The 19,999-nt window shown below is 37.0% G+C and overlaps 3 protein-coding genes and 1 long non-coding RNA gene across 6 annotated transcripts in view; 2 read left to right on the top strand and 2 right to left on the bottom strand.

Annotated features, from left to right (window-relative positions):
- The window catches only part of slka (STE20-like kinase a), a 31,257-nt gene extending 28,868 nt beyond the window's left edge, over nt 1-2,389 (bottom strand). For 2 of the 3 annotated variants that reach the window (XM_007252270.4, XM_007252271.4), the window contains exon 1: nt 1,219-2,389. In XM_007252270.4, coding sequence (XP_007252332.3) covers nt 1,219-1,368 — 150 coding nt within the window. In that variant the 5' untranslated portion in view covers nt 1,369-2,389. The remainder of the gene's footprint in view (nt 1-1,218) is intronic. The other variant, XM_007252272.4, reaches the window with a different exon arrangement.
- Nucleotides 2,390-5,816: 3,427 nt separating this feature from the next.
- On the bottom strand, nt 5,817-6,471 carry LOC111195972 (uncharacterized). The gene is made up of 3 exons (XR_002651910.2): nt 6,384-6,471; nt 6,184-6,289; nt 5,817-6,095 (listed from the first exon to the last, which is right to left on the bottom strand). It is a non-coding gene; the product is annotated as an uncharacterized LOC111195972 (long non-coding RNA).
- Nucleotides 6,080-8,975, top strand: si:ch211-223p8.8 (dual specificity protein phosphatase 13A family protein). The gene is made up of 3 exons (XM_007252269.4): nt 6,080-6,300; nt 6,394-6,611; nt 7,799-8,975. Exons 1-3 carry the CDS (start codon nt 6,146-6,148, stop codon nt 8,020-8,022), a joined length of 597 nt encoding a protein of 198 aa, XP_007252331.2. The 5' UTR covers nt 6,080-6,145; the 3' UTR covers nt 8,023-8,975.
- A 454-nt stretch (nt 8,976-9,429) lies between these two features.
- zgc:153981 (dual specificity protein phosphatase family protein) lies at nt 9,430-13,495 on the top strand. Its single transcript, XM_007252268.4, has 3 exons — nt 9,430-9,744; nt 11,350-11,567; nt 12,405-13,495. Exons 1-3 carry the CDS (start codon nt 9,620-9,622, stop codon nt 12,614-12,616), a joined length of 555 nt encoding a protein of 184 aa, XP_007252330.1. The 5' UTR covers nt 9,430-9,619; the 3' UTR covers nt 12,617-13,495.
- Nucleotides 13,496-19,999: the final 6,504 nt, after the last annotated feature.

Below are 19,999 nucleotides of genomic sequence, written 5' to 3'. Positions count from 1 at the left end.
TATCAAACATCAACTGCTTAAAGTATCATGATACTACAAAATTTTCATGGCACATCACCCAACCCTAGTGTGTAAACTTACCACTAGAAGAGTGCAATATTTTTTTTTCAATATGCCACAAAGTATACTCTTCTGAGTAAATTGTGGACATCAATGCTTGAAAGAACTCTGATCAACAGAACAATGTCATTATATAGAGTGTAATTAGTCATGTTTAATTAGATGAAATCCATCAAATTCTGAATAAAAAGCTTAGGCCTGTCACGATAATTACATTATCCATTTATTGTACAATAAATTAACATTACCTTAATAATATTGGAGAACATTTATAGTTTCTATTGTGTTTATTTGTTTGTTTGCTCACATATATAATAGTGAACAGTATTTTAGCCAGTCATGCAATGACCAATCCCTTTAAATAACTACGACTCCAAACACACAGTGAGGATGGCAGCAGATGAAAAAATATATATTTCCCAAACTATGATTAATTACAAATGTGTTTTTTTTTTTAAAAAGACTATAATTGATTTGTTATGCTATTATTTGCCATTATGTCACTGGCATTTAATGGCCTTAAATCGCACAAATGTCTGGGACGGTATATCTTTCACAAAACACTGAATTGTGACAGGCCTAAGTGTACTCAGAATGAGAGAGTATTTAGGTATCACTTTCTTTAAAAATCTACCACTGCTGGCACTCTTTGTCCGTGTCAAAATATTGAATTAAATATTGTGAAAAATGAAAATGTATTTAAACATTGTGATATAATATTCCCACCATATCACTCACTCCTACTTTGTGTACTGTCAGCCCATTACAGTACTTTGACACAGGATTGGGCTGTCAATGTCCAAAAACGATCAAACACGTCAGATACTCTTGTATAAAAAGTATTCACTAATTAAGAAAAAATAAAAAGTAAGAACACGTGGTGAGGGAGGGTCAGCACAGATGAAATCACGTGTCCCATGAAAAAAGTAAGATGGCAAGAGGGCAAGAAAGCATTGCAAAACTGGGCGTGTAAGTAAGTTCTTAGCTCAACAGCTTGTCAACATGCTAGCCTGGACTAAAGTTTTGTTTTATTAGGTTTATATTTTTCAATTATAACAACATAAAACAGGCAAACAACCACTCAAACTGAAACAGGTTAACTGTTTTATCACTCAATAGGATTGATTAAAATAAAAAGTGTAAATTGTCAATTCTTACCCTGTAGACCTTCCCAAAAGCTCCATCTCCAAGCTCGCCCACAATCTCCCACACCTCCTCGGGGTTCACGTCTCTGTGAACGTGTTCGTACTGTTTTTTCTTCCTCTCGGAGCCTATTTTGAAGATCTTCCGAAAATTGAAAAACGACATTTTGAGAAAGCGCTGAGCAGTCCCGTTGAATTGGGCTATCCAACAAAACGGCCACGACGCCCAACTCGAGCTTAGAGAACTTAACTACTAATGCTAGCTATTAGCCAACTAAACTACCTAAACTAACTAAGCCGGGCTACACTTTTAATTGTAGCTATATGTGTTATGGTGATATTCCGGGATAGAGCTGCTTAACCTTGAATGTTGTGAGAAAAACCGCTGCGTGTTGAAGAAAATTAGAAAATATTTGTTATATCATCGGTTTGTCCTGAATGTTTGAGCTAACAACTCCATAACCGTGGTGGAAAATCACTCACAACTACTTCCATAACAGCTCGAATGAGGAAAGAAAGAGATATAGATACAGACAAAACAGTAGAATAGCAGTCTTTCTTCTACAGCTAGCTGGAGGAGCCTTCTTCCTCAGGCTACATGTGTCTTCGGGTTGTGTTTTTCCTTCTGGGTGTTTGTTAGTTAAAAGCTCTCTTGGAAAAAAGGCATCCACTTTCTACACACTCAAGCCTTCACTCGACCACAGCGGGCGAAAAAGCCCCAATGGCAGTGGAAATGCTGTTGTGTGTGTGTGTCCTCTCTGTTATGTTGTAGCTAGCTCGCCTGCTATGGCTGCTACAAAGTAACCCAAGCTGATGCGGACGCGCAAACTCCTCGGAAAAGCCACAGTGTGTCCAAACGCACGCTGACTCACGCGCTTATACATCCAGCGGTTACGGCCCACACAGACGCCACCCCTATAATATAACAATACAAATAAAAAACAATAATAATACTGTCTGAAATAACTCCGCTATCTCCTGTGTGGTGAGCTGCTCGGTTCCTCAGGCAGTCAGAGAGAGAGAACACAGCTCCTCCAGCTTCTCTTCTCTCCCACTTCCAACTTATCCTCCTCCTTCTTCTTCAGAGAACCGAGAGCTGCTCGCGACCCGTCGACTGCATGTATCAAGCGCGTGCAGCGGCGGCGTGGATGACGCTGGCGACGCTGATGATGATGATGGTGGTGGTGATGATGAGGAGAGGCTCTGCGCAGCCGCAGATCCAACCAGCTAATGGTGACGCTGGAAAATCAACTGGCGGCCCTTGTGAGCATTACCTCAGCTTTAGACAACTGCTTTATAATACAGTACATACTAGTTCATACAAAGAGATAAAGAAGCTTCTTAAAAAATGTTAGGTTAATAGTAGTTAATTCGTTTTTTGTTGTGTGTGTGAACTAAGTGTTTTTTCTGCAAAAGAAACAATACCACATTTTTAAACATTTTTAACAGTGAAAAGATTTATTCTGTGTGGAAAGTAGGGGTGTGCTACCATACACAATTTTGCCATAATTTTTTAAATCCTAAAAAAAATCCAGAAAAATTTTAACAAGATAATAACAATATTCTGTCTTGCTCATTAACTGTATTTTATTGCTGTTTATTCTATTGCTTCCTTGATATCACACTGAATAAACATATTTTTTGGGGGGGGAAATAACCTTAAAGCACCCTTATTTAACATTTCCTAATGACCAATGCTGATATTCTAAAGTTGAATCAACGTCAGATGTACCCACAAATAATAATATTAATAATATAAAACAGTTTAAAATTTTATATAAAACTAACATTAAATTAATGCTGAATAAACATAAAAATTGATGAGCACAAATAAATCAATTCTGACAATGAAGATCAAGGTTGTATCTATTAAAGATATAGGAAATTTGAGCACTGATTCAACGTCCTTTTTCTAACTGGGTATTATTACTGAAGCTTTAAGGTTATTTTTTTGTATAACTGTTTATGTATGCAGTTTATTTGCACAAAATATTATGTACAATAGTGTTGGTGTTAGTACATTATTTTTGTTGCATCATTTATTTTGTTATATTATTATTAAATACAAAAGCTTTTTTGTTACTGTTGTTTACAAAATAAAATATATGATTTTTTCTTCTACTTAATGTTTAAATATGTTATACTTAATAACATTTTTACTTTATTTTTGTTAAATAGTATGTGCTTGAAATTAATTATTTGTATTGTTTTTCTTCCTGTAAACAAAACGTTAACTATTTTTTAGAGATTTAATTTGTAATTCTTAGTACTGACAATGATATGGAACGTGTAATAATCTTTTTTATGAGTATTGCTAAATTATTAATAAAGCTTAACAAATCTGCATCCAAAATGATCATATTTTAAAGTTTATTCTTAATTAAATTAAACATATAAACAATTGCACTTGTGTTTGTCTAATACATCTTATTAAATATCTTATTTGCAGTTACTTTGAAATCTCTGAATATGGTTTATGTTGTAGTTATATGTGCAGCATGATTCTTATGATATACAGTAACAACTAAAGGAAGTATTACCTCAGCTTGCCTGTTTTTATGAATATAGGCTGTGGTGCACTTTGATCAACATGTGAAGCCTAAACCGTAATATTTTGCTGTAATTTAAGGTAATCTTTAAACATTAGCAAGTGGTGCATTTAGTCATGATGCCAATAGGTTCATGTTCTCTGCTTCAGGGAGTCCTATTATACTGGAAACACTTCTCTACAAAGACAAAACAAGCTGTGTTTGCATGTCCACATCACATGATGTCATATTTGCAATGGGTGCAACTTAAAGTACTGAATGCTTTAATAGAATAATGAGCACGTAATGGGTTGTAGGTGTCATTATGTCTTTTTGTTGCACGGCACAGGCCCCAAGCTGCATATGCAAGCCCAACATCAAAGGCTCATTAGGTTCTCAAGTTGTTAAGACAACTGTGACACTCCCAGAAGATGATGACCCATGCAATAAGATACATGGATAATAACATTTTACCTAGCAGGACTGCTAAAAATAACAACATTATTTTATTACACCACACTTTTACCAATATGATATATCAGGGAGTAGGGTTTTTCATATTTGTTGGTGACCTTTAGAAAACATAGGCTAACACTTTATACAGAACAATAACAGCACTTTGGAAATACAGGAAATTGCTCTCTCCCAGAGGCTGACCCCATGACTTAGTAACTGATATAGAATGGAAAGTTACAGCTGACTGCATTAGCTAACAGAGGAAATCACCCGAGATTCTGTACTGATAAAACTGAAAGTTTAAGTGTTGTTCCAATCGCTGATGTTGTAACAGATTATTTTCAGGATCAGAATAAGACTGTATGTTAAGGGTGGTTTGGGCCTCAGGGAGTCCTGTGGTTTCTGTGCACTGTGGTCCAGTGAGAGTTTGGAAATTCACATTAGGCAGGCTATGCAACTGGGCTGCATGACAGCTCCAGCTCAGAGGCAAAGAATCCCAGACACTGCAGGACTCAAATCATGAGACTAAATGGAAAGTAATGACCAGACCAGCTCTGAAAAGAGGGTCAGACCCTCAGCTTCATTGCTTATAACACAGTATTGTTTATATTGTATCGTTATAACACTTACTCTATAGAGGAAAACATATTAATGTAAAACATATTTTACTCAGTCATTATAAGCATTTTTTGTCATTTTTTTTTCCAATTATCATGACATTTGTGCACAATGTAATAAACTGATCTGATTCCATTTATGTCAAAACGTAAAAAACAGCAAAAATAAGGATACAATTTTTTGTGTGACTGTGAGAAAATGTATTTTTCACAAGATGGTGTATGATGGTTGTATTGTTTTTATTATATAAAAAATAATTTAATTGAAATGTAAAGGTCTTATATCCTACAAGGTCTACCTACAGCAGTTATATTGGTTTGTGTTACATAAATAGTGGTAATTACTTTTTCTATTTTATAGCACTTAAATTGAGTCTCAAGACCATAAACGAATAGTCTAGGTCTAATCTCGTCTCAACCTCATTGAAAATGTTTAATTTTGTCTTGGTTTTGCGGTGAGATCAGGAATTGTTGTTGTAACAATTAGTAAATGTAATTCCTTATTTTATACATTGAATTAGGTTATTCATATTTTGGATTTTTATTAATTAAATCATTTTATTTTATTATACACAATTGACTCATTATATAATATAAAAATAAGTAATACTCATTTAGGTTATATATTGCTTAATGTTTTTTTTTTTTTTATTTACATCAAATCACTCCAATAAATGTGTTGGTTATATTTGAACTGCTGCTAATAATACAAACCAATCCTGTATAATGACTTTACTAACTGTAATGAATTTACAATAATGTGCCATTATTATATATTATTTGTATATATATATTTTAATTGTTTTATTTTTATGGACTTGATCTCAGCTACTCCTGTGGTCTTGGTCTTGATTCGGCTTTTGCGGTCTTGATTACAACACTACATGTTCACGGCCTGTCTTTACCACCTCTTTGTCACTGTGTCTTTAAGGCATATGTGTAAACAACCCCTATCCTCTGCTTGGCAGACCCTTTGTTTGTGTCTTGCTTAAAAAGTAAAAGGTTGCATCATCAAGTATGACATGTTTATTTAATATAATTTGTTGCTCAAAAATCAAATCCAATTATCCTAGTTCACCACCAGTACACTCATCACTGAAACAATCTAACAGCTGTCATGGTGAAATGAATGGGATAAACAGTGAACAGTGAGAATATTATGTTTCTTTATTCTCCTGACCTTACACCCAGTAAACCCTAATGAGTGTGAACACAGTGACATCTACTGGAGAACAGGAGTTAATGCAGTGCTCACATCCACACCTGGTCGTGTCATTCAGAGCTGCACAGATCTGTAGAAGCAATACCAAAAGGTTTATAAACATGGTCTCAGGAAACAGACATGGTTGATTCTTTAAAAAGCACTGAAGAGAAAAGTACCATTTCCATTCCGTATGAATCTCCCACTATCGAGCAGCTGGAGGACATATTACACGGAGGTCAGCTGTCATGTAATCATGTGGATGAAGTGTGGCCCAACTTGTTTCTGGGAGATATGTAAGTGTGTTCACGTTAATTATGGAATGTTTGTAGCCTCAGTCAGAAGCAAACTGTTATGTGATATTTATAGGATTTCTTACCTTTCTGCAGGTACATGTCTCATGACAGATATGGTCTATGGAGGCTTGGTGTAACTCATGTTCTGAATGCGGCTCATGGTAAAATGTGTTGCAAAGGAAGTGATGATTTCTATGGAACAACAGTGAAGTACTATGGAGTGGCAGCTAATGATCTGCCTACATTTGATATTTCACATTTTTTCTACCCTTCTGCCCAATATATTCATCAGACTCTGAGCACTGCTGGAGGTATATCATGTTTATATTACTCTTTAAATATATTGTGTGTATAACAATTCAGATATTACCTTTACATTAATTTGAGTGGTTTGATGTGAATATATGCTTATTGGTCAGTATATTTACACAGATAGTGAAGCTGCAAACCACAACAGTCATTCACAGAACATAGCTAATTCAGGCTAAAGTGCATATTCTTTTTTTCGTATGTGTTAATGTTTGATTAAAATGAATATGAAACGTAGACTAAAGCCAAACACCTTTAAAAAGAGGAATTCAAAAGCATCATGCTGTGAATGGAACCTAATCCCAGGGAAACTGGTCTGTGCCTGGCAGGTGCTAGGCTAAAAGCTAATCCAGCTACAGAAAAGCTAACTCAGCTAATTTTACAAAAAATACATAGCAGGAACTTTGTAGCAAAACAAATGAATTAAAGTTAACAGCAATTTATCTAGCTTTTGAGCTAACTTTAGATAGTAAGTAGCTAGCTAACATTGTAAGCATTGTGAGTCTTTTGCCTACAGTATAACTTACCATGAATGTATACAGCCAATTCAGAAATTTTAAGACAGTAATTTGTGTGTTCAAATTCTGTAGTAAACTAAAAATGGACAAAAATGTGGAGGCATCACCCTAGGCATCCCACTTTGTCAATGTTGTGCTAAATTAGGCTCACAACACCCCCGGAAGCTCAGCAGTGAATTCTGCTTTAGCTGTTTCTTAGCCTTTTCTGACAGTTCCCTCATGACTGCCCTCAGCACACAGCCTCTAAACCCAAATTCCACCAATACAGACATGACCGACTTTGGCCCTAACATCTATCTCACATACCTTTTTAAACTTAAAATACATTATATGGCACTAAAGACTGTAAAGATTGTAACTTCCTTGCACTATAGCCCTACACCTCCATAAATGTAGACTACAAATCTAAATGTGTTTATTAAAAAACAATTTACCCAATTTTAAACAATCACAGAGCAATGTCTCAGCCATCAGGCAGCATATGTAATATTTATATTAGCAGTGTAAACACATTCTTACGCAGTAGGCTTATGTCTTAACATCTGCTCCTACACTGTAATCGTACATACAGTACTTCTATTCAGCTCTGCTGAAGGTCCTGGGTAAACTGTCCTTTTGTTACTTAAACAGTTACCAACTGTTATCTGACCTTTACATCACCTTTTCCCCAGCCAAGATTTTCGTCCACTGTGCTGTTGGAGTGAGTCGCTCTGCTGCCCTGGTCCTGGCTTATTTAATGATCTTTCACAATTACACACTGGTGGATGCAATCCTGAAAGTCAAGGAAAAGAGGTGGATCTTTCCAAATCGAGGATTTCTTAAACAGCTTATAGCTCTGGACTCAACATTAAAGAGCAAATCACAGACTGAGAAACCTACACAAGATGACTTGTAATTCGCTGTTTTCTTTACTTTGTAATTTAAGTGCTTTCATCAATGAAGAAACATAGGTCTAAATAAGGCACATGCTTTATATAAAACATGCTTATGCTGGTTTCATTACTTTTCCGTAATATGTACATACTGTTTAGAACATGCACATGCACGTTTCCCAGATCTCTAATGCATGAAACAGTATTGATCTTCAATATCAGATTTTATTTGTGTGCGCATTGATTTTACGGTGAGACAATTAGACAGTTAGACAACTGTTATATTTATTATTATTATTATTATTATTTGAAGGGAGCAGCTTTCACCTATAAGCATTGTGCATGTAGAAGAGCCCCAAAGTCAAAAAATTAACATATGCTTATATGTTGTCCAATTTCTTCCTAATTATTTGTCATTACTGTTTAAAAATATGTACATAATGTTATATGAAACATGTATGTGTACATTTCCCAAGTGGCAAAATCCATGTTTATTTTCCATCACTTATGCATTGAAACAACATTGAGCTCCTATGCCATGGTTATATAATAATAATAGCACATAGTTAAAATAATGTTGGAGAAACAGTAATGCAGTATAAGTGATTGCTAGTCAATCACTTATACATTGCATCACAATGTGGTAAAACTAAAATGTTTTATTGCTTGGCTAAATAATAGTATAATGTTAAGCTACATGTTGCCTGACCAAATAAATGTAACATCAGTATTGCTAACGGAGTTAGCCTACATACAGTTAGGGCTTACTAATAATAATAGGCCTACTTTATCTTATGCTCTTAACCTTCATATTAATAAGATTAAGTATTATTATTAGTTTATTTGTGTCAGAATTTCAACTGATACTTATGATACTGATACTTTTAAAGGTTGTTTCACCATCAACATTAAATTATGTAATGTGACCAAAAAAAGCATTTTTGTTTTTGTTTAGCATTTTTTCTTCTGACTCTTTATTGTCTATTGCACTTTTGTACAATGTCCTTGCCTGTATAGGCTGCACTTGAGACTTGTACTGTATGACAATAATGACAATGACTGAACCGACTTAAATTGGAACAATAAATAAAGTTTGATCTAAAGACTTGGTTGTAACAATGTAACTGATTTGTGTTTTCCTCCTGTTTACTAGAGAGCACAATAATAGCAGCTCCAGCCTTTCCCCTCCTTTCTGTCCTGCACTCACTCACCAACTAAATGCGCTACATTTATTTCCCACCTGCATTCCGACAGTTCAGCCTCCTGCGCTGTGATTGGCCAGTATTTTTTACAATTCACCCTTTTCACATGAGAACCACCCAATAAGGCTACTACTTATTCCCACACATCCCGCCTCTCCTCCAATCAAAGCGGAGGAGGGCGGGGATTGGTCGGAATGCAGGTGTGGAAAAAATGACGCCGCTGAAATAAGCCCCTCGCGCCCCCTCGTGTAATACCGTATCGCCTGCGTCCCCGAACCGAGCACAGCACCTGTCCGCGCGGATCACGCCGCGTCACCGGCCGCGGAGCTCGCGCTGCGCCTGTCACAGACAAAAACACCGCCAGGACCCGTTTGTTCCCTGTATTCCTCTTTTTTGCGCGTCTTATAAATAGGTAAAAATGACGAGTCTGAAGAACAAGCACGGGCTCGCGGAGATCAAAGCGCTGGAGAATCTTCTGGACACGTGCAAACTGGACCTGAGCGCCGTGGATGAGATCTGGCCCAATTTGTTCATCGGTAACGTGTAAGTTACACAACCAGAGCACAGCAGACAGTGAGCTCACAGACTAAATCTGGGCTAAATCATCATGTGCGTGATATGTCAGGATTAATAATATAACGCCACAGTTACATAATAATACAATAATACATAGCTATAATAACGTTGCCAAAGATTTAGCCAGGAGAAATAATAACATAGCATAACTGATGCTAGACTATACACATCACAACATATAAAACCTGTGCTGGTCAAAAGCTACACTGGTCAGAATATCCAGCTAAGCCAGCCTGACCTGGCCTTGCTGTTTTTTAAACAGTAATAACAAATCCAAAATCCAATAATATATGCTTTCATCTGTCCATGTTTATTTCTAATTATTTGTCATTACTGTGTAAAAAAATGCACATTTTTCTATATAAACAGAGATGTATAGTAACAAAGTAGAAGTACTTTACTTCTGTACCTAAGTACTGAATGCATTCTGTATTTGTACTCTACTGGAGTATTATTTTTGTCTCCTACTTCCACTTTTACTTCACTACATATTTTCCTATATTTTTGTGCTGCTTCGTTACTTGTTGCAATTATTAAACAATTGTTACAAATCATTCCAAACCCACATTATCACTGCCAGAGCGGAAGATGCTCTGCACTGTCACCAAGTTGGATGAAGCTCCTCATCATTCAGTGAATCAAGTTATCATGCTGTTATATGAAGACTGCCCGTGCTCCCATTCTGCCTTTTGCTCTGCTGTCTGCCTGCAATATCATATTCAAAGTTTTACTGCTATTTGTAATAATTACATAACAGAAGACTTGCACTTGTACATTCTAAACTACAAGCAAGTACATAAAATGTTGGATACTTTATATTAGTACTTGCACTTAAAGAACACTTTAACTTCTACTCAAATCTATTTTGTTGATAGAGCAGAACTTCAGTACTTTAACTAAAGTCTGGGTCTCTATTATTTTATACATGTCTGTATATGAAACATTTTAGTGTACATTTCCCAGATAGCAGAATATGTTGAATCAATGTTTATTTGTCCTTTTCTAATGCACTGACACAACATCGATCTCTGATGCCATAGTTATATAATAACACTTAGCTATAATAATGTAGGCAAAGATTTATCCAGTAGAAATAATACTGCAGTATTACAACCTATGTTAGTCAAAAGCTAAACTGCTTAATCAGCTAATCCAGCTTGGCCTTATCCACAAGGCCTTTATACTCAAATCCAACCGTCATCAAATCCCAAACAGAACTTAGATTTATTGCTAAACACAATCATCCTGCTTTTCTCAGTCTTATGATAGGCCCCCTCTCAATGTCAAACTGTCTAGCAGTCATCAATCTCTCACCAGGAAGTACACTACCCAAAAATAGCCACTAAGATCCTTTTAGAGAACACAAGTACTCTAGACCCAGTGTCTAATCAGACCACACCTGTATTTATTTACATAGATTATCTGCCTGACACTGCTTGCCCCGTTTTGCCGATTTCCTGCAGTGTGTATTTTTTTTGTCAAGGAATTTGTGAATGATTTTACTGAACTTATTGGTGAATGGAAAAACACTTCTGAGAAGGACTCTTTCTTTTCTCCTTCTTGTTTCCTCAGAGCTGTTGCTCAGAACAAAAGCACTTTGAAGAAGATGGGCATCACACACATCTTGAACGCTGCCCATTCGAAGCAAGGCAGCATTGGAGACCAGAGCTACTATGGCGAGGAGTTTGTTTACTGTGGAATCCCAGCAGAGGACTCTTCAAAGTTTGACCTCAGTGTACACTTCAAGCCTGCGAGTGATTTCATCCACAAAGCCCTGAAGAAGAAAAACGGTGAGCAGTGGTCCAATCACTCTCAGTGCGAGCTGCCTGAAAGGAAAGGTTTCAACAGTTGGGCCTTTATTTTAAATGTGGTCAATCAACCAAGATGTGGACACTAATGTGGATAGTATGCAAGTCTAAGTCTAAATTCATTTTAGCACAATAATTCTTTAACAATTTAAACATTTCTTCAAAGTCTCACATTATCAGTTCAAAAGTGCTGAGCATTAGGCAGCCAACTATTAATTAGCCATAAACAAAATATTGTCTTGTTAAAAAGGATTTGCTACATTGTATGTGTGTTTACATGTATTTCACTCAATAGCACTACCAGTGGACATGCAAAAGAATGACCAAACAGGTCATACAGCTCTGAAAAGAATTAAGAGACCACTTCAGTTTCTGAATCAGTTTCTCTGATTTTGCTGTTTATAGGTATATGTTTGAGTAAAATAAACATTGTTTTATTATAAACTACAGACAACCTTTCTCCCAAGTGAAAATATTATCATTTAGAGCATTTATTTGCAGAAAATGAGAAATGGCTGACATAACAAAAAAAGATGCAGAGCTTTCAGACCTCAAATAATAATGCAAAGAAAACAAGTTCATATTCATTAAGTTTCAAAATTCAGAAATGAATATTTGGTGGAATAACCCCATTTTTTAATCACAGTTTTCATGCATCTTGGCCTGTTCTCCTCCACCAGTCTTACACGCTACTTTATGCCACTCCTGGTACAAAAATTCAAGTAGTTCAGCTTTGTTTGATGGCTTGTGAAAACTGTATACTTACTGTATACTGTAAGTGTTACTATACTGATTCCCATGTGTTTATCTTACCCACAGGAAAGGTGCTTGTGCACTGTATCATGGGAGTAAGCCGCTCTTCTACGCTGGTCCTGGCCTACCTCATGTTATATCATCGCCTCACTCTCCGCAGTGCCATCCAGAAGGTCATACGGAGGAGAGCCATTTATCCTAACAGGAACTTTCTGTCTCTCCTACTTGAGCTGGACACACAACTGCAGAGGAAACGAATGCTGTGTCCAATTCTCTAACAGCACTGTGCTGCCACGAACACTCCAGTATAAAGCTGGAATAAGACTAGTCACTGTTTACACCATTTATAAATGATACCATCCTGTTATAAAGAAAATAGAATTTTTTTAAATATAAAAAAAGCTTTTCATTGTATAAGAAAGGTGCTTCCAGTTGAAGTGTTTGATTTTGAAACTGGCTTTATTTAGGGGTTTACAGGTGAATTGAAGAATGAAGGAGCTCAGCAGGTATAGGCTACTCAAAGGACACACCTACTGAACACTCAATTACCAGATATCTTAAGCAGGACAAGAGCCAATGACCTCTGGTCTACAGGAACAGTCCAGATCATTCTCTGCTAAACACAGAGTTATGACGAGAGCAGAGGCTGATCAAGCCTGACTGTTAACAGCAGTTATTTTTATTCTCGGTCGTCAGGGAAGAAAAGGCATGGCAGGGCTGAACTGCAGCTCCAGGATTCCAGCAGAAAGAAAAAAACGTTTGAAGCAGGTAGATTTCTCCAGCATGTTCAGGAAGCCAACAATATTAATGAGGTTACACTTCGGTTCAGCTGAGAACACAAAGTGAGATTCTCATATAGACAGAATGTAAATTCTGTCAGCACACATTGTACATTATTGTACATATTTAGCTTTGCTCAGATTAGTGTAAATACTTTCTAGGAGCTCATATATAAAATCTTTACAATAGTTTTAAGAGTATTTCAGTTTAGTTACACTTTTTAAATCACTCCTGTGTAAACGTATATGTTAAGCCCTGTGGCTATGAGTTTAACAGTATATTATTTAAAATTATTTAAGAATATTTTATCTTTTATTTATAGATAGTTTGTCTTAATCTATTGGGATGTGTAGATTTGAACAATGTTCGTTTAGACATTCAGTATTTTTTTTGGTCATTCTTTGGCCATATTGTGTATTTCTTTTTAAAAATCTCTTGTGGATTTTTTTTTAAACCAATACCACCCCCACCCCCCCCTCTTTGGAGGACTTTTGTAGCTTTATTTTAGTTATTTATGAACCTTCATTGGCGCTGCTATGTATATACTGTACCATTACCCACCCGTGCTAATACCATAACAGAATATAACACATTAGAACTTTGAAACAAATGAGCAGATGGACAAACCACAAGACAGAGGCACACAGATTGTACACATAATGATATGGTTAAACAGATAAACTGGTCAAATAGATAAAAAATATTTAATACAAGGACAAATTAATGGTGCTTTGGTGGAATATTAAGAAACACCACCTCTAGGGGTTAGGCCCTAGTAGATGAGTTTTTGTTTGCTTGTTTTTTGTTTTCAATTTATTGATCTGTATTCCTATTTTGCTCATAACAATTTGCCTTTACTGTCCAATAACCTTTCTAACTCATTCCCATGAGTTTATCAGTCACTGCCAGTGTTAGCTCCTGATCAATATTACATATATTTCTTTGAAAAGTAGTTAATCCAAAGTTTTCCTCTACTTAGCTGTGCTTAAATTTACACAAGCTTCTAATTTCTTAGCATCTGGCACTCAAATAGTTTGACACATTATACAGATTATACATGATAACATATACAATATATAGATTTAGAGAGTTTATAAACTTCTACTGCTGCTAATTCTGCATCCAACTTCCCCCCATTCACATTTTAATGATTCCTTCCATTTTGGAGAAGTACGTCTAGCATCAGATCGTGCTTTATCATGTTTTTTGTTGTGAAGTTTTTATGTTGTTCTAGCCAAACAGATGGAGATGGGGATGGACTAATGGGGTGTTAGGAAGATGAGGGTGGAGTAATGGGCCGTTAAAGCATGTCTCATAAAGTGAATAACAGGAGGTCAGTGTCATTCTTTGTCACAGACAAGGTTTTTATTGTGTTTAATTGTTTTTATCATGTTTAATTATATTTGAATTATTAACAGAATTGTGGGGATAATCGGGTAACGCACATTCAAAGCACCTAAATGATGATTAATATGGTGCAGTTGAAGATTTTCAAGCCAAAAGTAGCAGATACATTATTTTAATTTGTGGCATAATAATAAGTCATTGCTGCCCTTTTTTATGTTTTGACATATTTTCAATCAGTAAAATTTGTTCTTCATATTGTATCAGAATTCTGTGATGAATGGTCCAGTAGATATGCCGCACACAATTGCTTGTAATAAAGTCTTTTTACATTAAGTTCCATTAAAAGTCTACTAGGTTTTTTCCTTCTCCTGAAAAGCTGCCTTTTTTGGAGATACAAGGTTTTTGCATGTCAGCAATGAAATGTTGTTTACACAGTCTGAGACTGAATCAGAATTACCATTTGCCAAATAAAGTCATCTTTTGAAGCGTAAAACGATTCGAGCGTCTCTGTGGAATGAAGTAGACTTACATACGCCTGTAATCCGCAAGATGGAGCACTTTGTTACACAATAGTAGGGCATTAATAGTCAATTAGAAGGAGTGGTGGAACTGAGAACACTATACAGTTAACAGACAGACTCATCTCCTGTTGTTGGATTCATGCTGTTTGCGAAAATGATCCTTGTGAGAGAAAACGGTTTCAAGCAGGGTCGATAATGAAATTAGCTCCTCCTGTTGTACACAGAAGCTCCAATTGGGGCTGTATCACCAGGCCTACAGTAATCCCCGGGAGAAATATGTGCCCTAATGGGGTTTTATGATCCGCTCTCCTGAGGACTCTAATCCCTGGTCTGATGATACTGGGAAGCCACAGTGTGCTAGGCTCTTTTCTAGCAGAAATGAATACTCAGTAATGTGGTATCTGCATACAAAACCATGAATTAAAGTCGCCAACAAGTAATGCAGAACGATAAAAGTAACAGTGGGTTAAAAAAAATATTTTTCTAAATTAAACTGACAATATTTGAAGTCACACAAAACCCTTGTATCTTGATATTGACCTGTTTGAATTTTGGCAGTAGTTCTTTACACTGTGTCAAAATAGTCTGAGGAGTTGGGTCTCCGAGTGGTCCAGTGGGCTAAGGCTGCTACTATGATCAGGAGATTGCCGGTTCGAATCCTGTTCATGTAGCTTGCCATTAGCTACCGGAGCCCTGGGTGGGTAGATGGCGCTCTCTCCCCACATCACTTTAAAGGGAGACATCACTCCAAAGGGTGATGTCTCTCAGCACAAGGCGTCTGTGAGCTGATGTCTGTCGCTGCGCTTTCCTCGGCAATGCTGCATCAGCAGCAGTTGGAAAAGAGGCGGTGGCTGACTTCACATGTATTAGAGAAGGCATGTGCTAGTCTTCACCGTCCTGGTGTTGGAGCATCACTAGTGATGGGGGAGTCCTAATGGGTAGGTGGGTAATTGGCCGTGTAAATTTGTGAGAAAATGTGAAAAAAATAAAATGCTAAAAAAATGTTCTAAAGAGTTGACCAGTGACCCTGCTTAAAAGTGAGCTAGAATATAATGCTTTTACAGGGGTGACTGCCATGGTTTTGCATCAGCTTAAGGTTGGTACTTAAACATTTTCACACATAACAACCCAATTTGGCGCAAAAGTTAAAAGCAACAATTAAACACTCTTACTTCGTTCAGCATGAAAAGAGAAACCAGAAGCGCACGATGGAATTGGGGAGACACCGCACCGTACCGCACCCAGACACACATTGATTACTAATATTAGTGCCGGCCACTCCAATATTACAGGAGATATATTATGCAAAACTTACTTTTTGCATGCCTTTGTCTTTTCTTTTCGGTTCGACCGCCCCTATAAAAAATATTTGTATGAGCCGTTTAGATGGCTCCCTTACTGTGACGTCACAATAAGGAAACCTGCATAGAACCACCCTGGCACCACCTCTTACCTATCAACACCCACCAGAGCCCCACCCACTAGATCAGGTGAAGAAAAGCCATTTCGGTCATTTTGGTTGAGAACCAAAGGTTGAGTTTTGTGCTTTTATCGCAGTTAAGCATGAACTAGCTTGTTTGTGTTTTGCCATTTAGCACAAGCTAACACTAACCTCAGGGTATACACGACGTGCAGCAACAGCTTATTTGCATAAAAGTGACAGAGCCCTGCAACTGACAAGAATAGAGCTGGTGAGATCTCTTTATGTCAGAGTGAATTTTGAACATGTTTTGGATAGCCCATAGAGCTATTTTATCTTGTGTAAAAAAAAGGTATAATGTCACATTTAAAGCTATTACAATTATTCAAAAAAATTAAAGGCTTAAGGTCAACCCTAGATCAATCAGGTTTTCCTCAAATATCAATTTTCGCAACAATGTTCCACCTTGTCGTTCAGCAGGGTGGAAGCATGCATACAAGTGAATATTTTTTTTTTTCTAAATAAAAAATCTCTACTTGCTGAAACACTATTTATGGACGTTCTTGAAATGTGGTCCAACTTGAACATTAAATAGATGTTAATTAGCCCAGAGTCTTTTAAATTAGACCTCCCTGCCCCTTGTGCTACTAAACGTGTCCTGCAGAGAGCAGTACTGCACTACAAACACCAGGGGAGCAGAATCTGCCCAGGGTTTGTCCTCTACGGTAGCAACCAGGTGACAGTGAGCTGCTGCTGCTGCTGCTGTTTTGCATATGTTCTTGTACTGATTTTCCATCATTTTGATGAATGTCTCTATGTGTACTCTAGTTCACTCAGACTTCACCCAGAGTGGAAAATACAGGGTTTATGCAAAGAGAGAAAATGACCACGGCACATGTTTTTTGGGATGTGAAATGGCTTTAGTGAGCCAGGTGTCTCACACTCAGTTTAGCCGGGGCTGAACCCTCGCTGCAAAACTGCATTCAGAAGCCGTGGGTGTGCGTTTGACACCATCCCACCATGTCGCTGAAGTGTGATGGGGTAATATTAGCCTGCATGAGCCTTCAGCAGACACAGGCCAATTTCCCCCGGCCTGTTCCATCCTGCAGCGGCCCTGACAGCCCGACCTGCAGCTGCACAGCCGGAGGAAGCCAGGGGTGCACACACCAATCCCCCAGATACACATCTCCTTCAGGGAACATTCAATTATGGCACAGCTTTGCTTCCTGATTAGTTGTTAGGCATGCGCTGGATGCTGTTAAATCATGGTAGCAGTACCAAGGAGAAAAGTGAGGAGCGAACAGTAACTGCTCAGCCAACTGCGTAAATCAGGGACACAGGCATTAACTCCACCTGCAGGGGAGCAGACAGCACAAAGAGGACACTGATCACTGCACAAATCTCACCTCACTAAAAAAATACACACTTTACATTCACTTTATACAGATAAAATATCAGCACAATTCAGTTTATTTGGCTCTAACTGTGTTCATACAGTATATACATTTAATTAAAGGAAATTCAATATATGACTTGATAAAGGAGTCATCTAGTCATTGTACTGCTTTTGTTTCTCTCTGACTGTGGAATACAGTAAACATGATTATACTTTTCTTAGATTGTACACTATCCTTATAACTCCTTCTCCTTCTTAACATACTTAAAATACTATATATGTTGAAAATGTTAAAGATCAGGTTTTGCATTGATGATAAGCTTGGTTCACTATACCTTATGTTATAATCCAGATTACAATATGGAGCATTTTCATAGGAAACAGAAGGTTGTTTGTTGTACAACAGCTGCTTAAATGTACAAATCCCAAAAACAAACAATGCAATCGATTTTGAGTATTACATTTTTAGTAGGGTATGTTGTTTGCACGCTCCAAATTATGGTGTGTTGTTGGATTGTTCCGGTGCACTGAAAATTTGTGAATAGGACTTTCTCCAGCAAGCCATGAGTCAGGTTACCTTTTGTAATTAGAGACTGTAAGCTTCAAAGATTTGATTATATTTTTCTAAGAAATTGTATAAACATTGTCTTAGCGATGTTACTGTGTGTAAGAAATGGCAGTTCAGGGGAACTGTGGAGGTCAAAATAAGATAAAAAAGCCTGAGGGAACCCTCAGACAGAACAGCTTGTATGCTGATAACACATTTCATATTATAAGCATATCAAACCCCTAATATGACTGCCAGGAACCTGCATGAAAAGTGCAGCATAAGGGTGCTGCACGGTCCAGTGAGCAGAGTACTTGCACAAACATAATCTTAATGGAATCATAAATAGAAAATCTTCACTGTTGTCACCAAAACTACCTTTTAAAATACACTTGAAATAGTACAAAACATGAACGGCTGTGAAGGTTTTGTTAACTACTTCTCAATACAAAAATACGAAGAGTAAATACACATTTTTATAAGTCACAATAATTATGTCATCGACATAACATGGGCTCAGTCATTTTTGCAGACCACATAAATGCCCATTATGTTTTTATTTTATTGTATTATATTTTATTCATTGAGAAAATTTCAACACTTTTATATTCCAGTTCCAATGTCCATAATAATTAAAATGAAATAGCTTTTTTAATGGGTGTAACTGCATTATTATGCTATTAGCTATCATATTAGCATCATATCAGTGGCATGAAATGGCCATAATAATGACTACTGACAATTATATAATTTATTACAATTATTCCTGAGACTATATATCATCCACAAAAATGGTAATCATAATGAGCCTACAACTGGCCCTTATGAATTCAAACAACAGCCTGTTCCTTCACCATCTGCTGATGATGAATGAAGGGAAACTGTATCTCTGAAGTGAATAAGTGAGTGATTGCATTAAATACGCGTAGTTTATTGTACACACACTTAACATTCGCCACCATTACTGATGACTGCGCTCTATGGGTTTCTGTATTATTACTGTTTTAATAAAGCAGTCTATATACACAGGCCTGATATACAGGTCAAGCACGCTAATAAGAAAGCAATTAAACGCGCTGCCGTGCATATGATTATCACATGGTGAACTGAATTGTTTCATGTATCGCATTACAGTAAAAGCAGATCCTGAGCAGAAACAGGTTCATGTGGCTTTCGCACCCAGGCTGTTAATTCTCTTTTATTGACTTCATAAAGCTGTAATTACTATGGGCCTTAAAGCCTATTTCACTGGCAGACGGAGGAGCTCTTAGTTAGGGTCTTTTCCGCTAACACACCTAAGCAGGTGAGAAGCACAGCTGGAAGTGGGAGGAATTTATTTGTGAAGTTTACATGATCCTGTATAATAACACAAAAAATTAAGACATAAATAGCCTCTAATATCTAATACCACACAAACACTTTATTACAGAGCAAGAGCGACAAGCCAAGACTGATCACACAATTTGTTAGGAAAACACGTTTTACCTTATATATACTGTAGAATGTGGTGGTATGGGTGGAGTGAAGGATCAGTGCTTTCTTCTCCCTCAACATTCACAGGAAAGAGCAAGGCACCTATAACCCACTATAATTGCTCCTCAGGTGCTGAGGTGTCTGTCTCTGTGTGTTCTCAGTGTTGCTGAAAGTTTA

This window comes from Astyanax mexicanus, chromosome 7 (genome assembly GCF_023375975.1).
Source record: "Astyanax mexicanus isolate ESR-SI-001 chromosome 7, AstMex3_surface, whole genome shotgun sequence".
Taxonomy (NCBI): domain Eukaryota; kingdom Metazoa; phylum Chordata; class Actinopteri; order Characiformes; family Acestrorhamphidae; genus Astyanax; species Astyanax mexicanus.
This window is presented reverse-complemented; position numbering and strand designations above follow the sequence as displayed.

Bases quoted from the DNA above. Each gene is read 5' to 3' on its own strand.
- si:ch211-223p8.8 (XM_007252269.4), top strand. From the start codon at position 6,146: ATGGTTGATTCTTTAAAAAGCACTGAAGAGAAAAGTACCATTTCCATT. The intron at 6,301-6,393 runs GTAAGTGTGTTC...ACCTTTCTGCAG, and splicing joins AACTTGTTTCTGGGAGATAT to GTACATGTCTCATGACAGAT. The intron at 6,612-7,798 runs GTATATCATGTT...CCTTTTCCCCAG, and splicing joins GACTCTGAGCACTGCTGGAG to CCAAGATTTTCGTCCACTGT.
- zgc:153981 (XM_007252268.4), top strand. From the start codon at position 9,620: ATGACGAGTCTGAAGAACAAGCACGGGCTCGCGGAGATCAAAGCGCTG. The intron at 9,745-11,349 runs GTAAGTTACACA...TTGTTTCCTCAG, and splicing joins AATTTGTTCATCGGTAACGT to AGCTGTTGCTCAGAACAAAA. The intron at 11,568-12,404 runs GTGAGCAGTGGT...TCTTACCCACAG, and splicing joins AGCCCTGAAGAAGAAAAACG to GAAAGGTGCTTGTGCACTGT.